The sequence below is a fragment of the Clinocottus analis genome, unplaced genomic scaffold (assembly GCF_023055335.1).
Source record: "Clinocottus analis isolate CAN_PGR_092001 unplaced genomic scaffold, fCliAna1.0.p SCAF_7, whole genome shotgun sequence".
Classification (NCBI taxonomy): domain Eukaryota; kingdom Metazoa; phylum Chordata; class Actinopteri; order Perciformes; family Cottidae; genus Clinocottus; species Clinocottus analis.
The window spans coordinates 5270785-5291558 of NW_027176229.1; the positions used below are offsets into that span (position 1 = coordinate 5270785).

Sequence of the window (20774 nt, forward strand, 5' to 3'; positions counted from 1 at the left end):
CCGGGTCCCAAAGGAAAAATACTTACACATTGAGAGTGTTAGATGTTTTGAATAAAACTGCAAGTAAGCGAGATATAAGCAGTGATGTAGGAAAAATATTCAGATTGGTTTTAGGTAAAAGTAGTACAGTGTAAGAATAGTCTATTATAAGTAAAGTATTGTTTTTGAAATCTACTGAAGTAAAAGTATAAATCAATCACATTGTCAAAAATGAAGTATTCATAATAAAAAAAAGGCTGATGTGGGAGTCATATTATCACATTATTATTATTACGAATACATAAATGTGCAAGTAACATTTTACTATTGCGGATGGCCATGATGGAGCTAAATGCTGAATGATAACAAAGTAATTTAAAAACTGGCAAAACAATATATCGCAGAGAAAAGTGTTTCCCCGGAAATGGAGTGTAGAGTAGAAGTATAAAGTTGTCTAAATCATAAATAAGGTAAACACTGCAAAGTAATTCCCACCTCTGGCTACGTTATCTCTGTAATGATGTAATTCACGAGGTGTTTGTTAGAAGCGATCGGTGTGATTGAGAAAAAGGTCCAGAATGAAAACATAAAGCCTTTTTGGTTGTCCTGAATTTTAAGCTGCATTGTTTCCATGAAGTAAATGTATTTTAAATAAGTATACTGAAGGATACTAGGATAGTTTTGTATGTTCTGCGTTGTCCCTCTGAAGCGCTTCAGTCCATGTGGCAATATTCACAAAACCTTGACTTTTTATTCAGACCTTCATTGGACAGATGAAGAGCGTGTCGTGGCTGACTGTGAGAGAGGTGTGTCACGCAACAAAGGTCCCACGGTCGGACGTTGAACTGAGGTCGTGTGGTTTCGTGGCGTTTGCTTTGTTCAACGCAAGTCTCTGTGTCCAGAATACAGAGAGAGAGAGAGAGAGATGGAGAGAGAGAGAGATGGAGAGAGAGCCTCCATCTCTTTAAAGCATCGGTCACCTCTCACCCTTCACTTTCAGTCAGTAAAAGGAACAAATATCAGTTTTTATTTTACTTTGCCGTTAACCGTGTAACAAGAGACGAAGACAAAAATCTGATATAATGGATTTTTTCTTTTTATTGAAAAAAAAACGGCCACAAAATGTGCAATAACCACCTCAAAATGTTTTTATTGAGCGGCCATAATAACACATTTGCTCACATTAAGGCCTATGAACCCATATAATAAATTAATATAATGTAGCCGGTCAGTCCATTGATCTCCTCCGCTGCGTTTCTGTACACAGGACAGCGCTGAAGCAACACACACACACACACACACACACACACACACACGCTACACACGGCGCTAATTGTGATTATTTGGGCGATGCATATACAAACAAAAAAACCCGTTGAATACTGATTTTCATGTCGATTACCAAGGCAACGCTTTGACGCATATGGGTCAGCTTTAGTGTTTTGTAATCTCTCCCTCGCCACAGCTGCTCGCCATGTTGTTATCTGTGTAAAGGGACACATCTCTGACCTTTTCAGCAAATGACACGCGACTCGAATGTTTACAAGACGGCGTCATTTACCGGTCGAGCAACTTAAAGGTGTCGATATGGAAACGGTTTCACTGATAATGTCCTGCAGGACGGAGCGCAGTGAGAATCGGGTTAATCGACTGTGTGCATTGAAGGGGGCTAACAAAACCTTTTTGGAATTACAAAATGTATCAGAAAGTGTGAATAATTTCCTTAAATCCATAACAGTGCAGTTTGTCAGGGACCCAGTGCTAACCCTGTGACAACTTGGGTTTGGAAGCGTGTATGAGATTTATTATGGTTGCATAAATAATAAAAAGGTCAGAGGTCAGGTCAGAGCAAGTGAGCCACAGATTATTGCTGCTAGAGATGATGGGATTGAGTGTTTTTGCTAGAATGTGAACTTCTGGCCTCAGGGCATCAAAAGGTCTGTCTGTGGTCTCTCGACTTTTAAACTGCTAAACTTTCTTTAAGCATTCAAGTCCCATTTAAAGTTAAACCTCTTTTCCGAGGGCAACCACACCACAATGACAGTGTGGAGAGTTGCAGAAAAAATAATGCACAATGCAAACAGATTAAACAATACGACAAAGCAAACGAGGTCAAAGTGAGTTTATAATCTCTTACTTAAAACAAAGGTTGAGAAAATTCTACTGCGAAGACACGCGTCACCACCTCGTTGTTTGTAAAGCTCATGTTTCAACAACTTGGTTTCTTCTGATAAATAAAGGCATGGACAGAATCAAGCGGTGTAAAACAACCTCTGTGTTTTATTGTTTGAAATGTATTTTGCGTCGGGCTTTCAGCCACTGAGCGCTACTACAGATGTTGCGTAATCTTGGTACTGGTACTGATTTAGGACAGATGGTGTAACAGATAGTGTTGTACGGGTTATTCAGCATAGATTTCAGTGACTTGGCAGTGAACACTGTGCATTTCTGACTGAGACTGTTACTCGAGGCAGCACTGTACATCTTCAGGTGGCAGATAGCTTTCCTTTAATGTCATATTTCAAGATTCTGGACTTTTTAACAGTTCCTGCAAAAAAAAAAAAAAAGAAAAGTAAAAGTTAGCAAAATGGTTTTGAAAAAATGTCAAAAGTTGTAGTTATTGAGATTGATAGTGAACAAATGTGATTTAGCTCGAACAGTAATCTACTGACATGAGGCAATTTAGTTTAATACCAATCTTACGTGGACTTCTACTTTCTATTCATTGTCTTGTTTTTGATTGAAACAGGTCGGTTCTTCAGGACAGGCCCAGTCAATGCTTTTTTTTTTAATAAAAACAATATCTATTTCTGCTAATTAAAGGTGTTTTCTTTCCCTGGTTTGCATCAGATGTTCTTTGTTAGTGTTATCACCCAGTACATGCAGTACATTCAAGTTGTACTTTGGACAAACTAACAGAAATCATTCATTGTTTCATGTGGAAAGGGGAGAGAACAGCATTAAATACAGTGTAATGCACCGCTGTGTTTATCCCTCTTGTTCTCAGGGGAAGTTGGTGAAGTACTTCAGCCGCCAGCTGTCCTGTAAGTGCAAAGTGGCCTTAGAGGAGCGCAGCGTCGAGCTGGAGGACTTCCCTCGCCTCGGACACTGGTTCCGCATCGTCAACTTGAGGAAGGAGGTCACACAGGTAAAATGTCCCGTTCTACAAGACACAGTTGTGTAACTTCACCTTCCTCTTGTGTTAGCTTCCCCTGTTAGCATCTCTTGTGTTAGCTCTCTGTTAGCATCTCTTGTGTTCGCTTTCTGTCAGCATCTCTTATTTTAGCTTCCTGTTAGCATCTCTTGTGTTAGCTCTCTGTTAGCATCTCTTATGTTCGCTTTCTGTCAACATCTCTTATTTTAGCTTCCTGTTGGCATCTCTTGTGTTAGCTCTCTGTTAGCATCTCTTGTGTTCGCTTTCTTTCAGCATCTCTTATTTTAGCTTCCTGTTAGCATCTCTTGTGTTAGCTCTCTGTTAGCATCTCTTGTGTTCGCTTTCTGTCAGCATCTCTTATTTTAGCTTCCTGTTGGCATCTCTTGTGTTAGCTCTCTGTTAGCATCTCTTGTGTTAGCTTCCTGTTGGCATCTCTTGTGTTAGCTTCCTGTTAGCATCTCTTTGTGTTAACGGGTCGGTTTTGACCCATTTTCTTAAATCAGCTGTAATATACACTAAAAACAAGTATCCATCCTCCAATGTGTTTCTCATCTCTTAGTCACCTTGTTAGGCTTCCTTATCCATGAACATATTGTTGTATGTTTTAATATTTTTGTTGTGGGCCTCTGGGCCTTTTCTTTGTCAGGATACTACTCGATTATAATTAAAAAAATGTTAAAATGAACCTCAAGAAAATCATATAAATAAATAAAATGTTGTTGTGTTACCTGAATATTACTGAGCGGTATTAGAACAGATCTCTTAAATACATTTGTTTTATTTATTTTTTCATGTTAATATTATGAACTATAGTAACATCTGTGTCACGGGTCAATGTATATTTACTTCAAGAAAAAGGCTGAAAAGTATTTTTTTTTTTTTCTTTTTTTTTTTTTTCTTTATTACAAACACATGAAAAGCAGAACAAGTCATAACACAACATGTAGATTTGCAAGGTCAATCTTATGTTTATAACTGGATCAAAACCGACCCAAACGACACAATGAGTCACAGAAAGTCCATCTGTACAAGAGTTTTATGCTGCAGTTCCCCTAATGGCCGCGAGATGCTGGCTTCAAGAACATCTTTTTAACTTCTCTCTCGAAATACAATTGTCAAGTTTTTCCACAGAGGTGTGTGTTCTCAAAGGTTATGATCACATGTTTCACTGTGTCTTTTGGCGACAATTTGAAGATGATTTGCTTCTTTAATGAGCTGTTAGCGCTCACATTCACATGCCTTTTTACTCATTTGACAGCTCTCCTTGGTCATTACAGTCAGCCTTGGTGTTTGCAGCTTGTTTGATTTTAAAATACAGGTTTACGTATATTTCATTTATGGCAATAGATTAACCCAAATTCATGCTTTAAAAAGTGAAACAGACAACCAAACGTTTTCTTTACAGTCCTTGACCTCTTTACACTTTTAACTGACGATAAAACCCCAAAATACTACAATCTTCTCCACAACTTCTGCACCTTTCACTGTAAACCAAATGTTCCTTGTGTTAATATGAGATTCTAACAATGTGTGTGTGTGTGTGTATCTATGCCGTATGTTTTGCAGGAGATGAGCCCGGGCGAGGTGACCCTGGAGGGGCTGCTGGAGAAGAGCGAGGAGCAGGTGTGTGAGCTGCTGCAGAAGTTTGGCGCCAACGAAGAGGAGTGCGCCCGACTCAACGCCTCCCTCTCCTGCCTCAGAAAGGCCCACCAGCTCGGTAAGCGCCCGCCCAAAACACCCCGAGATGAGCTCACACATCCGTAGAAACACCTGCCTTTAAACGTGAAAACAGTGAAAACACAAGTGTCCTTGTAAAAGCACCTTCCTTTTTAATTTAAAATGTAGTTTTTTTATATAAAAAAACATCTATCTAGCTGATTGATATTATAATGTGCAAGCTAACAGAAATTAATTATAAGATGATTTTTTCAGTGTTTGTCTCTGGCAGTGTCTTGTTATGTGAGGGACTATAATGTAGTGATCTTTAGCAGTACTGTAATGTGTAAGAAGGACAAACTAAACTATTGGTGCACTTCTGGTTGTTCCCCCCTAAAATATAAATCATATTCACTGTATTTAAATTCAGCTTTGACACTTCATGGTCGATGCTGGCATTTTATTTTCATAAAACGATTTTATAAAACATAGAGAAGACAATGTGAAGCAAGGACTGTTGTGGAAAACGATCTCTGTTCCATTGAAGGACTTATTTTAAGTAAAGTATTTATTTATTGGGGGAATTTTATGCTCTTGTGGGACGAGAGTTGACAGGAAATGATTGAACATGCAACGAAGATCTCCAGCTGGACTCCAACTGAAGTTACCAGTTTGCAATTGACAGCAACAGATTAAAAAAATGTCTAAACTAAATTCGTACAAACAGGTGTGTCCGCTTATTGTTTGTCAACATCGCTTATGAATTCTTTCTCACTCGACAATATTTCTTTGAGAAAGAAATGAGCACAACTATGATGTATTACTTATGTCAAATATCTGGATATATGATTGTTAATACAAACTAAAATACTAAATGGTTGCCCAGAAAGCAGGAAACCGATCTGAAAACACAGTATGGTTCAGAATCTGGCTCGCAGGGATTTAAACATATTTACGATGTGTAGTCGACGAGCCAAAACACACAAAAAGACACTGTTGTGGCGCACACAAAACAGCAGAAGGATGCTTGTTTACAGTACATTCTGCTATATTTAGCAACGACAAACAATTACCTCATTATCCTGCTCTCAAGGAGAGCATGAGAGGGGAAAGACGCATTACATTATTTCTTAATGAATTCAGAAAAGGAGAATTGTTTTTGATATTGAGATGACAAGATTAGAAATAGAACGGGAGAGTAAAACAGCTGAGTTTTATTATGTGTGTATTAGTTATCAAGAGTGTAGTTTAGCACAGTGACACCAGGTTGAACAACAATATACAGCGTGCATTAATTTTAGCATGATAGGAACATTAAGTGTTTAAATAATATATAATATATACTTTCATATCACAAATGTGGCATTTATTACCTCTGTTTAAACAAGTAATACAGAGTTCAGATTGTGTTTGTGTTATTATGCAGATATTAAAGGAAAGCTTTTTGAAGAATATTATTCATACATCTACATAATTAACTATGTTACATGTAATGGTCGCAGTTTATTATTTCATGAAACAAAGAAACACCGTTTATTAGTGATCTGTGACGTATAGTCATATACATTTAGTAAAGTCCTGATCTCTTAGTTTATGGACAATAAAAACAAGACAAACATGTAAATCAGCTGTAGTTTCATGTTATATTCATACAGATATTTCACTTAGAAATTATTCAATTAAAAACCACTTCCAAGTGTTTGATTGACAGGTGAAAGACAGTCTCGTCGTACCAGTACGAGATGAAATACGCAGGACACCCAGTGCCGCCGGAGTATCTGTAGGTGGCACTGTTGTCTTCATATGTTCAGCCGCAGCGGTTCAGCCGTGCTCTTTTATTCTCAACAATCTGTAAATTAAACTGAATCACTTGTGTGCCAGATGGTTCATGTTTCTATCAGAAATAAGACGCAACAGCTTGAGTCCCGACTATTATGTCATTATGAACCATTATTACAGCAATTCAAAGAGACGAGTGGGGCGCGACGTCCAATTCCTGTGTCACAGTCATGTGACCGTGTGGAGTAATCAGGACTCACGTCAAGCACAAACTCACTTTAACAGCTTCTCTCTTGAATGAGTCAAACTGTTGAATATGAAGCAAAAAGTAGTCTGATGGAGTTCTTTTAATCTTTTGTACGGTGGCCCAGAGGGTTCAACATACGGCAAACTAAGAGCATGCAAATAAACACAACTCCAGCGAGTGAAGAAACATCTTCATCACATTGACTACACACACACACACACACACACACACACACACACACACACACACACACACACACGACGCTCTCAGCACAGTGGAAGAGGACACTGAAAAGTGATGCACATGACTGGGACACACTGGGATTTTGAATTTCTTGAAGTGGACTGTCAGTCAATGTGTTCACATGATTGAGATATTATAGCCTGATAATAAACAAAAGGCTGACACAAGGTTTAACCGTGCATCGATTATCTGCAATAGTATCTGAATCATGTGATCACAGTGTTTCAATAAGTATGTTTTATTTAAGGTCTATTTCAATATCACAGATGGATAGCAGTCTTCAATAACTTCATAATCCACAAAGGGCAACAGCAAGTGTTGCATGTCCCGGCGGTGTGCACCACTCTTTAGTGTCCTCTGGTTTCATGGAGCGGTTTATTAAATCCTGCACATGTGTGTCAAACTGATGTCTTTGTGTGTTTTCTAATTGGTGAAGATGTTTTTTTATTTGATTTATTTGTGTATACATGCATGTGTTTTCCTAATTTGTGCATGGAGTTCCCGGGGCAACCGACTTTTCACATAATTTGTAACTTCACAGCCTCTCCTTAACAACTGTTTTTTATTATAATGTATTTTCAACCAGTTGGAGCTTCTGCTTATGAATCTCATACCACATCAATCCACCCACCAGCCACCTGAGCAGAGGTCAACTCACAGCCAGGCTCAGTGGAAACATCTGTAGTTGCGCTGGCCCTTTAAGAGCCTTTAACGTACCTATTTATTCCATCATCCTGCAGGGATGCATGCGACCTGCTGTAATTAACTCTGAGAAAACCATTCGAGTCACATGTTTGTAGTGCAAAAGAGGAACACGTTACGGTTGCAGAAGTCATGATGAACAAGTCTTTTATTCCTGCTGTAAATATACTTTTCTCATCTAGGGAATAACTGCATGTTAATGTGCACATGTTGAGCTCCAATGGAAAAAAAATTGAATTTCAGTGACCGTTTATGTAGATGCAAAGGTTTACATGATATTTATATGAGGTTTGTACGATGGTTAGTGTCGTCCACAAGCGAGCATCTTGTAAAGGGCAAAGTAAATGTAATGACTACATGTCTACAGAGCTTCAGGGAGTAGGAGCTGGGCATCGAACCACTAACCCCTGTGGTTAGTGGGCGACTCAGTCTCCCTCCTGAATAAATATGTGAACAAGATGATGGTGGTATTTCTTTAGCAAGTGTTTTTGGAGGGGCTTAAATTGCCTTGTTGGGCGAGGTGTCATTTGATGCCATGTGTGTGTTAACATGTTTTACATTTCTTAAATTCTTTTGTCACATCTCTGTTTTTCAACATGATGTTCTTAATAATTCATTCAAAGATGGTCACCTGGTGTTCTTTGTGTATTTTCTGTCTTTTACGAGACAGTGTGGACTTGCTCGAGCACTAGCTGCGACGCCACACAGTGCTTTTCTTTTCTTTTCGTGGTTGTACACCAGGTGGCGCTCCAGGCCGCACTTTGTTTTCAGCCTGAGCTTTTGCAGTGATACAAATGAACCAGAAAGGGGCAGTAGAACATCACCAAAACCGGGCTGTTAGGTTTAGAAACAACCTTTTGTAAACCCGTTTGATAACGTATCTGTTTCTCCCACACACACACACACACACACACACACACACACACACACACACACACACACACACACACTCTGTTCTGTAACAGATGTCCTTTCAGACGGAAAGCTCTGCTGAATAATTAACCAAATTAACTTGATGAGTAGTTTTCCTCCAACGTGCCCTTAACAAAACTGTATTTATTTTAAGTGTTTTATTAGAGGAGGTTCAACTTGGCTGTTCTTCAAAGCATTTTTTTTCTCTTCCAAATATCTTTTCGAATGTGTTGAATAAGGATTCAGGCGTGCAGACAAACAGTCTTTGAAAGCTCAGCCGTAAAACAACAGGCTCTTTGTGAGTCTGCAGGTACTCAGCTGGCCTCTTGAAATATTCACACCTCTCTGCTGCTCCTTTGCTGGAGTTGCTCGCCACCTGCGTGCTTCTCTTAGTTCCTTCCTAGCGGTCTCCTCTGCTTGCTCGGGGGCGGAGGCGGTTGTGCACCAGGAGAGACAGACAGGCAGGCGTCCTCTGGCAGAGTCCGTCATGCCTCGGTCCAGCTGGGTTCAGACCAGTCAGGCCTCAGGCGCCTCTGGAGAACAGCTCTTTTTTTTTTTGCCATTACTGTCTAGAACTTTGTCCGGTTTTTTTCCGGAGCTTTCAACCGCATCTTCACTGGATGGGAGATAGCTCAATTGTTATCACATGACCTAAGCGTGGGACAGGGTAACCACTTTCTCTGTTAAAAAATGTATCCGACGTCAGTGGCCTTCTCGGGCCGTCTCTGGCCTCTCCGACTGGTTTTGATGTTAGTTTTCGGTTCCCGGACAGCTCGTCTGTTGCCTGTGTTCGTTCAGGCGCTGTCCGTGGTCCTTACCGTTGACCTGTAAAGTGTTTCTGACAGCGCGACATGTCATACTCCAGTTCTCCTCACAGGGGAGTTGCTGTCTTTCAGGGGTAACAACAAAGATCCTAAGGTGTTAAAGCGCAGGCTCCTGGTGACTTGAAGACTCCGGCCTCCCCTGGGTGTTTCTGGGTGTTTCTGGGTGTTTCTGGGTGTGTCTGGGGCTCCCTGTTAGTTGAGCAAGTCGGAGAACCAAAAACCGGTCACTTCACTGTAGGACTGTCGCTTGTTTGAATGATCCCTTGCCAAAATGCTCACATGACTTCTTGGATTTGTCGATTATCCATACTTATGATATGTTGAATCTATCTTTTGTAATCAAGAAGGGTCAAAGGGGCGGGTTGAAGATAATAAAGTGGAGTCACATCTGAACCCCAAAACACCTTTAAATAGAAGCATGTTCCTCTCCGTCTGTTTCATTTCGTCCCTCTCCCCTGTCCTTCTGCTTATTGTTCATCGTTCTCTTCTCAGCCTCGGTCTCCGTCGCTCATTGCCTCAGTCGTACTACCCTCCCTCGCCTCCGCTCTCCCTCTCTGGCTCTCCAAAGGCGGGCGGGGGTCTGGCCACAAAGAGCCACTAAAGGGCTCTCTAAACAGGGGGCTGGCTCAATATGTGCGAATGTATATATGTGCCACACCACCGCCACCCGGAGCGGTGAGAGGCACTTTCAGCCGAGAGAAAGACAGGCTGTGCAGCAGCGTTCTTCATATTCTTACCCAGATGGAGCTCTCAGAGGGAGATATGCCATTGCTGTGTGTGTGTGCATGTATTTCTAGTTATATATATATATATATTTATACTAGAAGACATGTATGTGTTTGTAAGTGGAGCACAGCCACATGAGAGCGTTCAGTGCTCATATACTGCTCAGTGAAAAGCAGAGGATGTTCTTACATCTTGAGTCTTTTTAAAGAGTAATATGCTCAACCATCATGAATATGAAGAACACAGAAGAGGATTTACAGATTTATGCCACATGTTTTTTTTTTTCTTTCCCAAAGAAAATATGTTGATCCAGTTTGTGAGTCATCAGGAATTATGTTAAAATTGGCAGACATGGACATTCATATACTTTACAGTCTTGGCAGTTATATACATCCCATAGCCGGAGCAAAAGAGAACACGATAAGTGAATGTATGTTGCTCGGTGGCGTAATGGTCGGAGGAAGGAAACTAATGCAAGTTAATAGAATTTTTCACGACAGGCTCTTGGGATTGTGGTCCACGAGTTGCGATGAGGATGAGTCATACGATTCAGAGGCAGCCGGTCGGTCCTTTGTGCCGCAATATACACACATTATCCAGCCCGCCCCTCGAGACAAGTCCTCACGCACACACACACACACACACACACACACACACACACACACACACTCTCTCATATGGACCGTTTCTTGAATATGAGTTCAGGCTTGATCATGCTAATACTGTTGATCTTTACTTAGCACGACAGGCCTCCTCAGTGCCTCGGCATTAGTAATCTTTGATAGCAAAAAGGAACGTCCCCGTGCCCTTCTGACAGCTTTACATGCGTACAGACACCTAATTGGCTTCAAATGCCATCGTCAAGAAAAGGGAGATGAAGGAAGGCAGAGGAGAGGGAGGCACAGAATATGAGAGAGAGAGAGAGAGAGAGAGAGAGAGAGAGGATCGGGGGTAGCGGGAAGGGAAGGAGGCATGTGGGGGAAGAAAGACGCGGAATAACATGAGAGAAAATTAGGGTGATAAAGAGGCAATGACAACAGGAGGTGAAAAAGAAACGTTGTCATGTCGAGAAGAAAAGAGCAGATGCAACGGGGAAGGAAAAACGACCAGGAGAAGCATTGACCGAACCCCCAACACCCATCTTCCTGAAGACCCCGGTGGGGTCCTTCTTGGCTGCTAACTAATTAGCGAGGGCTGACGTTGAGTCCCACTGATTACGCTGCAAGAACGTCCATAAACCCTCAACTTAAAAGAGTCAAGATTAGAAAGCGACACTGCAGCTATTGAACGCAGACGAATCCTGCTGACACTGGCAGTCAGAGGAACCAGCTCGTGTCCTGGTGGCATTTCACTGCCATTTAGTCCACAGAGGCAACGCATCTCGGGGTAATTAGTCCAATCACGAGGTCGTTATCTGCCTTTTTTTCAAAGCCCCCCCCCCCCGCTTGTTTAAAGATTGTCCCGTTAATGATGTTGCCTTTGTGCCGTTTCACTTCTGAACCCCGGAGCCCCCAAAAATGGGGCTCCGGTGACTTGTGACTTTTCATGTTGATAGCGAGACAGTTTGAGAATCCTTCGAGCCTACTGACTCCACCAGTAACGGTACATTTGCTGAGTAACCAACTTTCGACAAGATACGCACAATATTGCCATTTATGTCCAGCAACAACAACAAAAAAGACTCACTTCTGGCTGAAATAAGATTAACCTTGCCTGGTTTGGACTCCCTAGCTTCCTCTCAGTCTGGAGCACGTGGCTAGAGGGAAGCGAGGCCCATTCAGGGACCAGGGAGGGAGTGGGAACTTTCACGGTTGGCCGAGTTGACGCGATCGCTTGAAAATCCTGAACTAAAATAATCATAAAAAATACTTAACTTCACTTAATCAAAGCCAAACTTTGCACATATACTCCTAACATATAGAGCTATGTTATATATGCCCATTAAATTTACACAATTTATGTGTGTGTGTGTGTGTGTGTATTCACACAGGTTTTCTGTATATTATAGCTTTTGAAATGATTCAAATAGAGCTTGGGGCTTCGGAGGTATTCAGTATTTAGTGTTCACCATGAAATTGTCTGGGCCTAAAGAGGTTGTAATCTTTGTGTCAGGGGCATTGTTTGGTTTGACAGTTGGGAGAACGGGGGATTGATTATGATCTCTCCAAAATGACATCTGAAGTTACAGCATTTCGCTACTAGCAGTGTTGTAGTGAGAGTTCCACCCATGACAATACTTAAAGAGGTTGTCGATCAAAACTAGCGGGTCGGCCATCCATCACATTTACACACAGACGTCCGGTGGTGACTCGCTCAAAGCGTCATCATTTTTGTAAAGTTTGCATTTCAATTAGTTGTAATATTAGTTGAATATTACTTCATGCTTCGTATAATATAGGGATGAAGAATAAGGAAAGTAATGTAATGTCAATTCAGCAGCAGTGTTTCCACTGAAAGAAATAAAGCGCTGATGTCAGCAGTTGTTTCTGTTGGAACGACGTCTGAAAGTCACGTTCAAAAAGCAAGGAATTTAAAAATCCCTGCACGGAAAAGTAACTTCTGAAACTTTCTAACAAGCACAAGCCACACGAATGAACTCCAGGAGAGCTCGAGATCACGTGAAACGAGGACGTCACAAGTCAAGTCTCGTTACTATTTCACCGGAGCAGTTGCTAAGATACTCGTGCGCTTGATGAATTGATTCATTACTCGAAGCAACAGTTTCGTAAATGTGATGCAAGTTCATTACTTCTCTCGCAGAGACATTTAACTTGGCCTGATGCGCGCTGTCAAAGCCATGTTTCTAAAAGTGTGGCACGCAGGAATATAATTGCCAAAGGGAAGCTCGTCATTGAAATCAAAGGTTATTGGTCGACATTTTCAAAAACTATCTCGCTGGATTTCGCGAGTTGCTAATTCTGAAATGGACAGTACAAATTGGCTCCTTATGCGTCAGGTGTTAAGTTGCTCTAGACTTAAAGCAATCAGCTTTCCTCTCAACTGTATTTTGAATCTTGGGGGTTTGAACCCTTCAATGGCCGTTGATTAGTTTCAGTCGTTCATCGAGTCACACGGTGACGCTTCCGAGTTTTACTCCTGCTGATGAAGGAGGCTTGAATTAGCAGCCGCTTCGTCTCTCCTTACATCGGTGGACGATGTTGTGGACCCACTCGTCTCTTCCGCATCATGATGTCTTTCTCAAGGTTTTTTTTTCCTTTCTCTCCGGGTTGAGATGGCGGCCTCTTCATGTGGGTCAAGGCACAAGTGTGAGCCGGGTCCTCGGGCGGCAGCGACAGCTTCACTTGAGAGACCCTCCTGACTGATACCCATCGGCGTGGCCAACAAGGGCCAGAGAATAAGTCTTGTGAATGTGATCTGTATTTCTGGAGCATTAGTCAAAGGAATAATATAAGAATCCGGCCACATTACTTCAAACGTAAGCTCTCTGGTTTACCATTTCTCATGATGTGTCATCATGTTTAAAAACCTAGAGATCCACAAAGTGGGAGGAGACGCTGATTCTTGGCCAAAACGGACTGAGTTGAAATGAGAAGTTACGTCTCCGATGCCCCCTCACGTCACCACGAAAATTTAAATAAGCGAAAGCTGGCTGGAGTTTTCTCTGCCATCAAATCATTATTAATATATTTAATTCACAGTTATTGAAAGGGACTCTTGCCAATAATGCACCAGGCAGAAAGCAGCTATACTGCTGCTTTGCTTTTTTTTTTCCCGCAATCGAATGTTGAGTTATTCAAATACCTTGAGTTTCTTTTCATATTCACATATAAACCAATTAAGAATATCGGCTGAGAGCCCTACGTTGTACTTCTTAAACATTGTTGGACTCACGATGGATGGTTAAAAAGAGATAAAAAATGCTGCAACCTTTTTTATTCTCTGCATTATTTCTCCTGGCAAAGAGCCTACAGTTCCCAGAATGCAATTCTCTGAGGTTGTCACTATGAATAATCCCTGTCGCCTGACTGCATATGCGGTCATGTGACCCATTCTTAATCCAGAAACGTACACATCATGGATTACATAAAGTAACATCAGGTTTCTACACAGTGTTTTCTTTAGCTTCTGTTTCCCATTAGCGTCGCATGAAAGCAAATTTTAAGATTGACGTTCGGAACATTTTAGTTTACAAAACAAGCAGATGAGGTTAAGTTGTGACTCAACTGCTAATTGTTACTTGTATGCTGAAAGTTGCAATTGCCTCAGAACCAAGGAAGTCCTCCCGTCGAGCTATTCATGAAGACAACACGTGACATAACTTTTACTTTGAAGCTTTTCTGAGAATCAGTCAAAGAACGACATCCAGTATTTACAAGAGTTTCTCCCTCGCAGCTGCAGAACACCACCGTGTCTGTTCAAACAAAAATGTTTGGCTAAGTTTCAGCAGCGTTAAACAACCTTTGGTGAATGAAAACTTGCATATTCTTTTTTTGGGGAGTTTTTTTTTTTTAAAAAGGAGACCCTTGAAGGTCCCTGTATTTCATGTCCCCTGTGTCTTTTCCGCCGTCTCTTCCACTTGTCGTTTCTCGCGGCCTCTTCTTCAGAACATTACAGAATAGAAAAGGCCGCTGGCTTTTTTTTTTTTGTGCTTTTTTTCTTTTCCATCAAGTTTAGCAACTCCACCGGGACCTTTTATGGGAGATATTTTCCGTGCTTCATTTGATGTTTCTGGTGTTGATATTGTGTTTGAAGTCTGTGTTTTTGATGCTCATAGTTCCTTGGAGACATCGTCATGGGGAGGGGGGGGGGAAATAATGACATAAAACAAAACAAAAAAAAAGCGAAGTGTTGTTGACGGAAATTTGCATTAAAAATGTGAGTTGGCGGTCAATAGCAGTTTTTGAAGATTGCGAGGTGAATGTTGCCCAGAGTCATGTGTACGATGCTGCATCTGCTGAGATGTACCCGGGATCAATTCTACCAACGCTATGTTTTGTTTTGCTGAACAGCCTCGTGGCTATAACTGCAGATGGAAACACGAGGATGCTGCAGACTATTTCAGCTGCCAGATCAATAAACACATTGTTGTTGTTTTTTTGTCTCTTTCTGAAGAACAACTTGAGGAGGATAAATTGCACAGTAACGGAGGTAAAGTATCGTCATCTGAGTTCAAAGGCACTCATTTTGGCTGCTCACCTTCAGTTATTTTACATCTGCTGCTCTCTCTGTCTCATTCAACAGAAAGTTTAGTTTCCGTACAAGTCGGCTCGTGTTATGACTCATGCAGCTTTGACCTGTTCTGTTTTGGTGCAGTCCTCCCATTTTTTTTCTCGTTCTCTTGCTCCATCCATTCATGCTTAATCGGCTCCACATCAGCATATGCACTCACTGTATGTTCCCATCAGATAACAGCAGAGTTAATCTTCATTACCCAAATTGAGCATATTTGCTGGTCGTGAATACCCGCCGCTGCCAGGATTACTCTTACGGCTGCAATCAAGAAGTAGAGCTAATGGGTGTTTTTACTATCAAGTGCATGACAAGAACCACTTTAGTTTGACGGGAGACAACGTATTACGCACAAAGTGCTCCCCCAGATTATAATAACACACTTTCCCACTCACCAAAGTGGTATCTCAACATGCTGTTTTGGTTTTATTTTCCCAGATTTTGACACGTCATCCCCTGAGGTATCTCCAATGGTGATACCAATTCATCAGCAACATTTCTATTCATAAGAACAAGCTTTCAATAGTTTTCTCAGTGGCTAATTATTTCGTGGAAAGTAGTTCCAGTCCAGCGCAATTTACAGAAAAACTATAAGCATGGCTGGAAACCAAATTACAGATCAGCAAGGACTTTGAGTATTGTAATTTGTAATCGGTGTAAATGTGTATTTTGTGCCAGTTCATCCCAACCAGGTGCTTTAAATCCTTCTTCATCTCTGTGCTCTTCCAACAGGGAGCCAGGCGAAGCAGGACTGGTCCATCCAGTGGCCCACCTCTGAATCGGGCAAAGAAAACACTCCGGTGTGCCAGCCAGAGGCCAGTCAGTGGATCCGGTACCAGCTCTCCCAGAGCCCCAAAGTCCAGTCCAAGTACAACCAGCACATGTGCCACAGCCCCCAGGCCCTGGCTCCCCCTTTATATGCCGATCGACTGACCGTCGACAGCCCAGCCACAGGGCTCTTCCCTCCCTTGGACTTTGGTCATCGCTCCCTGCCCCCGTCGCCGCGCCAGAGACATTTTGGCCACACGCCTCCTCGGACTCCCCTGGTGGTCAACACCATGACCCCGCCTGGCACCCCCCCCATGAGGCGAAGGAACAAAGTGAAGGCCCCCGGCACGCCACCTCCGCCGAGCCGCAAGCTCATCCATCTGCTGCCGGGCTTCACCGCGCTGCACCGCAGCAAGTCCCACGAGTTCCAGCTGGCGAACCGCTTGGATGACGCACAGACACCAAAGTAAGTGTTGAACGGCAAACAGCTTGTCACAAGTGGTGTTCACCTAAGAGCCCGAACCCCGATACAAAAGCAAACACTGAGGTCAAATCACCACCAGAGGTTAAAGCACAGGATCTGAAGCTCTCAAATTGATTGACAGGTCTCTCAATGCCAGAAGGAGAGGGCAACAAAAAACTATATATATATATATATATATATATATATATATATATATATATATATATATATATATATATATATATATATATATATATTATGTCCGTCGCTACTAAAAGTCCTCACATAATGATTTTCTAAAGGATCACATGGTTTCATTGATGAGTTTTGTGTTATAGATCACTCAGATTTTGATCTTGTAAAAAGTGATTTGACTAAAATATGTAAATATTGTTAGCGGGTGTATGAAAAGTAAAAGTTCTAATGATTCAGAAAATGTTTCTGTGCTTGGAAGGAAGACGATGCGGGAGCATCAACGAAATGATGCCAAATATTCTTGTCTTTAAAGACTGAGGCAGCATGGGTTTTTTTTTATTGCATCCATTTGTTTCTTGTAAATTATCTTGTTTATAAAGTTCCTTCGAGACAATATTCAGAGTTACTGTTGGTCAGTCAATTTCAGCAGATGGCCTGCCCGAAGCGAACGTCGAGAGCTCCCGTCCTCGCTCTCTCCGATTGCGACAACGTCTCCCGATGTAATTCCATCTGATCCAAGGAGCACAGAAAGGAAGTTGGAGCCCCGCCTTCCCTCTCGGTAGTTTTCGAGCATAATCTTCCACTAGAACCCAATGAGATTAATTCCTGCATGGGAGGACATCATTGCCCATAAAGAAGCAACAGCCTGTCGGTCGCGATAAGGGGCCTCGGGCTGAGTTCCTGACCAGCCGTGCCTGTGTCTGGTGCTATGCTGATCAGATTTGGCCACAAACAGGGTCCACCACTGCGAGGTAATCAGGAACTGGAGTCCGCCTCAGGAGAGCTGCACTCATTTTGATAATGCCATTAGATGACAGTGCCCCATCACTGCTACACTTGGTAAGTTAATATTTGGGAGTCGTCCCCTGCTTTCACGATGGCCATCTGGGTTATATTTGGTGTGTGCTTGGCCACATCCACACATGTCCATGCACGCCGGCGTGCACATCTGCATCTGCACAGTGAGGAGTGGATCATAGCTGCAGTGAAGAGGCTCAAACGGCATTAGAGAATTGATTACCGGTCCCTGAGCGCTGATAGACCGCAGGCTGTAAGTTGAGCCCTTCTAATCAATGGCCTGTGTGTGCCTGGAAATGTTGCAGCTCATCGAGACAGGGCAGATCTGCTGGCTTCTCTGATAAGCCAAGTACCTCTCATAATACATCATAATTGGTTGGAGGATGGTGCTGGCAAGCATCAAGCCGGTGGTTCAGTTCTGGCGTGAGGCGCTCGTCCTTGTTTGCTTCTTATCTGGATGCGAGAGGGAAGGAGCTGGTAAGCGCCGGAGAGGCCTTAAAGTTAATGAAATGCGTTATTTTCTGAAATCCTGCGTTGCTATTTATGTTTTTCACCCTCCACAAAGAGCTGGCCTTTACAGATTTAATCAGCTTTTACCCACTTTAAAACAAACTAGATCCTCAAAAGACACATTATTCATTTAAATGCACTTTCTTTTTTTGCAAATCAAACAAATTCCCTTATTAGGTTAATAAAGTGCAAACCCTACTTTTCCTTAAATATGAATCTAGTTTAATGTAAATAAAAGATGTTTTTAAAACACACACTCACACACACACACTCACACACACACACACACACACACACACACACACACACACACACACACACACACACACACACTGTGGATGTGTTTCCATGCACATATCCACTACAACGCTGGAGCAACGCCGACACTCAAAGTGCAAATCTATTTACATTTTTAAACAACAGGTCAAACATTTCACCAAAGCAAACCAAACCCTGAAGAAAATATCTAAAATATCATGGAAAAAGACCGGTTTATTGCTGATGTTCTGTGATTCCTGATCCCTCTCCATGCGACCCATATTTCCCCCCATTACCAACGTTACCATTTTAATAAGCTCTCAGAGCTCCTTCGGTCTTCATCTTCTCTCTCTTAATTGCCCTGCACTGTGGCCGGGACGCAATAACCAGGGATTACCCTCTGACCCCAAAGGGCCATTTTTTATCCCTTTGTCTTAATGAGCTGCATAATATGCTGGATGTGCAAGAATGCCCAGGAACCATGTTGAAGAGAAACTGATGGAAACAATACACTTCATTGAATGAAACGTAATAATAATTGCCCATTGTTCTTTTCCTTTGGGAAATATTGAAATAATTCCATTAACTTCTCAAAAGCTAAATTAATTGCACTTCCACACATGATACATGGACATATGACCTTTAGGAGAAGTTGCTGGTGATGGTGATCAAAGGAGGTTGGACTTGGTAATATGGTAGGTTTTTGGTTTGATACACTGTCGAAAAGATATGTTTTTAACGTTGTGCTTTGTCTCTAAAGTTGCCTTCGAGTGCTTTCAGGGCATCCCAATAAGCAATAGCCTCCATATTAATGTGTATTCATCTTCTGAACATTATGATGATGAGATAATGTCCGTGCTTGTCTCTGCAATCATGGCCTGAAAACGGTTCCCAGACACTTCTATTGTAAACACTCTGCTACGCCCGTGCGGACCCTCGTCTTCTCCTCGAAGGCTTTGTTCTTCTTGGTGCGCTCGTCTGAGGTAAAGTGTTTTCCTTTCAGCTGGCAGAGAACCACAGGCTGGTTTCTATAATGAGCAATTTGCCTCCTCACCAAATGTGTTCAGTAATATATCAAAATCCAAGAAAATCTCAGATCCTGAGATGGAACCGCTGCCAATTTTGCAACTGGTAATGCATACAAAAGCAAACTTTCACCGGTGTGGGGAAATGATTAATCTTCTTTCTCACCACCTGTCAAGTGCAAGTCCAAATATAATCAGTTGTGTTTCGGCACCTGGAAGATATTTGGCTCGCCACGGTGACCTCCAGCCCTGTTTAGCCATTTTGGACCGAGCTGATATGCTAATTCTTGGTTGACTGAATTTTGGTTGGATTGGCAGCACTTGCACCACATTTTACTTCAAAGTATTGCTCAATGGAGCTTTAAACTTTACCCCAGGAAGAAGAATTTAAGTAGAGGTTTACACCTTTAATGACATGCTTAATTCCCATTGAAGCTTTTCTCTCTTTGTCTCGAGCCAAGCCTCCATTCAATTGTCAGATTTCGAGCAAAAGTTTGACATTTTGCAAAGAAATGAATGCAAACTAGCTTCCCTCAACTAGTTAGGAGTGAATGGGTTCGTTCGTTAGCGCTGCGCCTCGCCTGCCATCCAGACGAGAGCAGGCGGCCGCTGCGGGAGGCGTTCATTAAAAACTGCGATCAAGTCGGACAGTTTTCACCTGCCTTTAAAGTATTAACAGGAAGTTACAGAATAAAATAGATGGATTGATAATTGATGGACCAAATCTATAAAAAAATCCATTTAAATACTGATTTACTTTTGTGTTTTGTAGAATTAAGCCTTTAAATGCATCTTTTTTTCTCGTAGAAGTCTTTCTATTAGGACTCTCAGGCTGCGAACACGTGTTTGAACAGTGCTGACCGATAATTAATAATCAAGTAAAAAACCATATCTTCATAAAGGTTTGGGTGAGCGTTTCACCACTTCGTCCTATACGTGGATGTGTTTGTTCATTTACTTCTGTGTCTAAACTTTGAGGTAACCTCACAGATACAAGATTGAAGATGTTGACATTTGATAGCCAGATGTTCCTCTTACTTGAAAAGGCCAACATTAATGAAATGAACATCGACCGCAGCAAAAACGTGTTCACAATGTCAATAATTTCGCAAATGTTGAGGGCTCAAAGCTTTGAAGAGAAGATTTAAGGATCAATTCTGGGCTCCTTCTCCTAAATTGCGACCCAGCAGCCCACTGCTCCTAAATTTTGGAGGAAATTTCCTCAATTTCCTCCAAAAAATACAAAAATAAGATTTGCTCTTGAAACTACATGACTTAAGACACTTCCCTGACCCTCAATAATGAATCATTCACTCTTAACCAACAAGATTAGTGTCTTTCTTGC

General features: G+C 41.8%; 1 protein-coding gene across 3 annotated transcripts in view; it reads left to right on the top strand.

The window, feature by feature from the left end:
- ksr2 (kinase suppressor of ras 2) overlaps positions 1 to 20774 on the top strand; it is a 102163-nt gene that overhangs the window by 9130 nt on the left and 72259 nt on the right. For 2 of the 3 annotated variants that reach the window (XM_068604601.1, XM_068604600.1), the window contains exons 2-5: positions 2987 to 3127; positions 4700 to 4850; positions 15296 to 15331; positions 16145 to 16646. In XM_068604601.1, the coding sequence (XP_068460702.1) occupies positions 2987 to 3127; positions 4700 to 4850; positions 15296 to 15331; positions 16145 to 16646 (830 nt within the window). The remainder of the gene's footprint in view (positions 1 to 2986; positions 3128 to 4699; positions 4851 to 15295; positions 15332 to 16144; positions 16647 to 20774) is intronic. The other variant, XM_068604602.1, reaches the window with a different exon arrangement.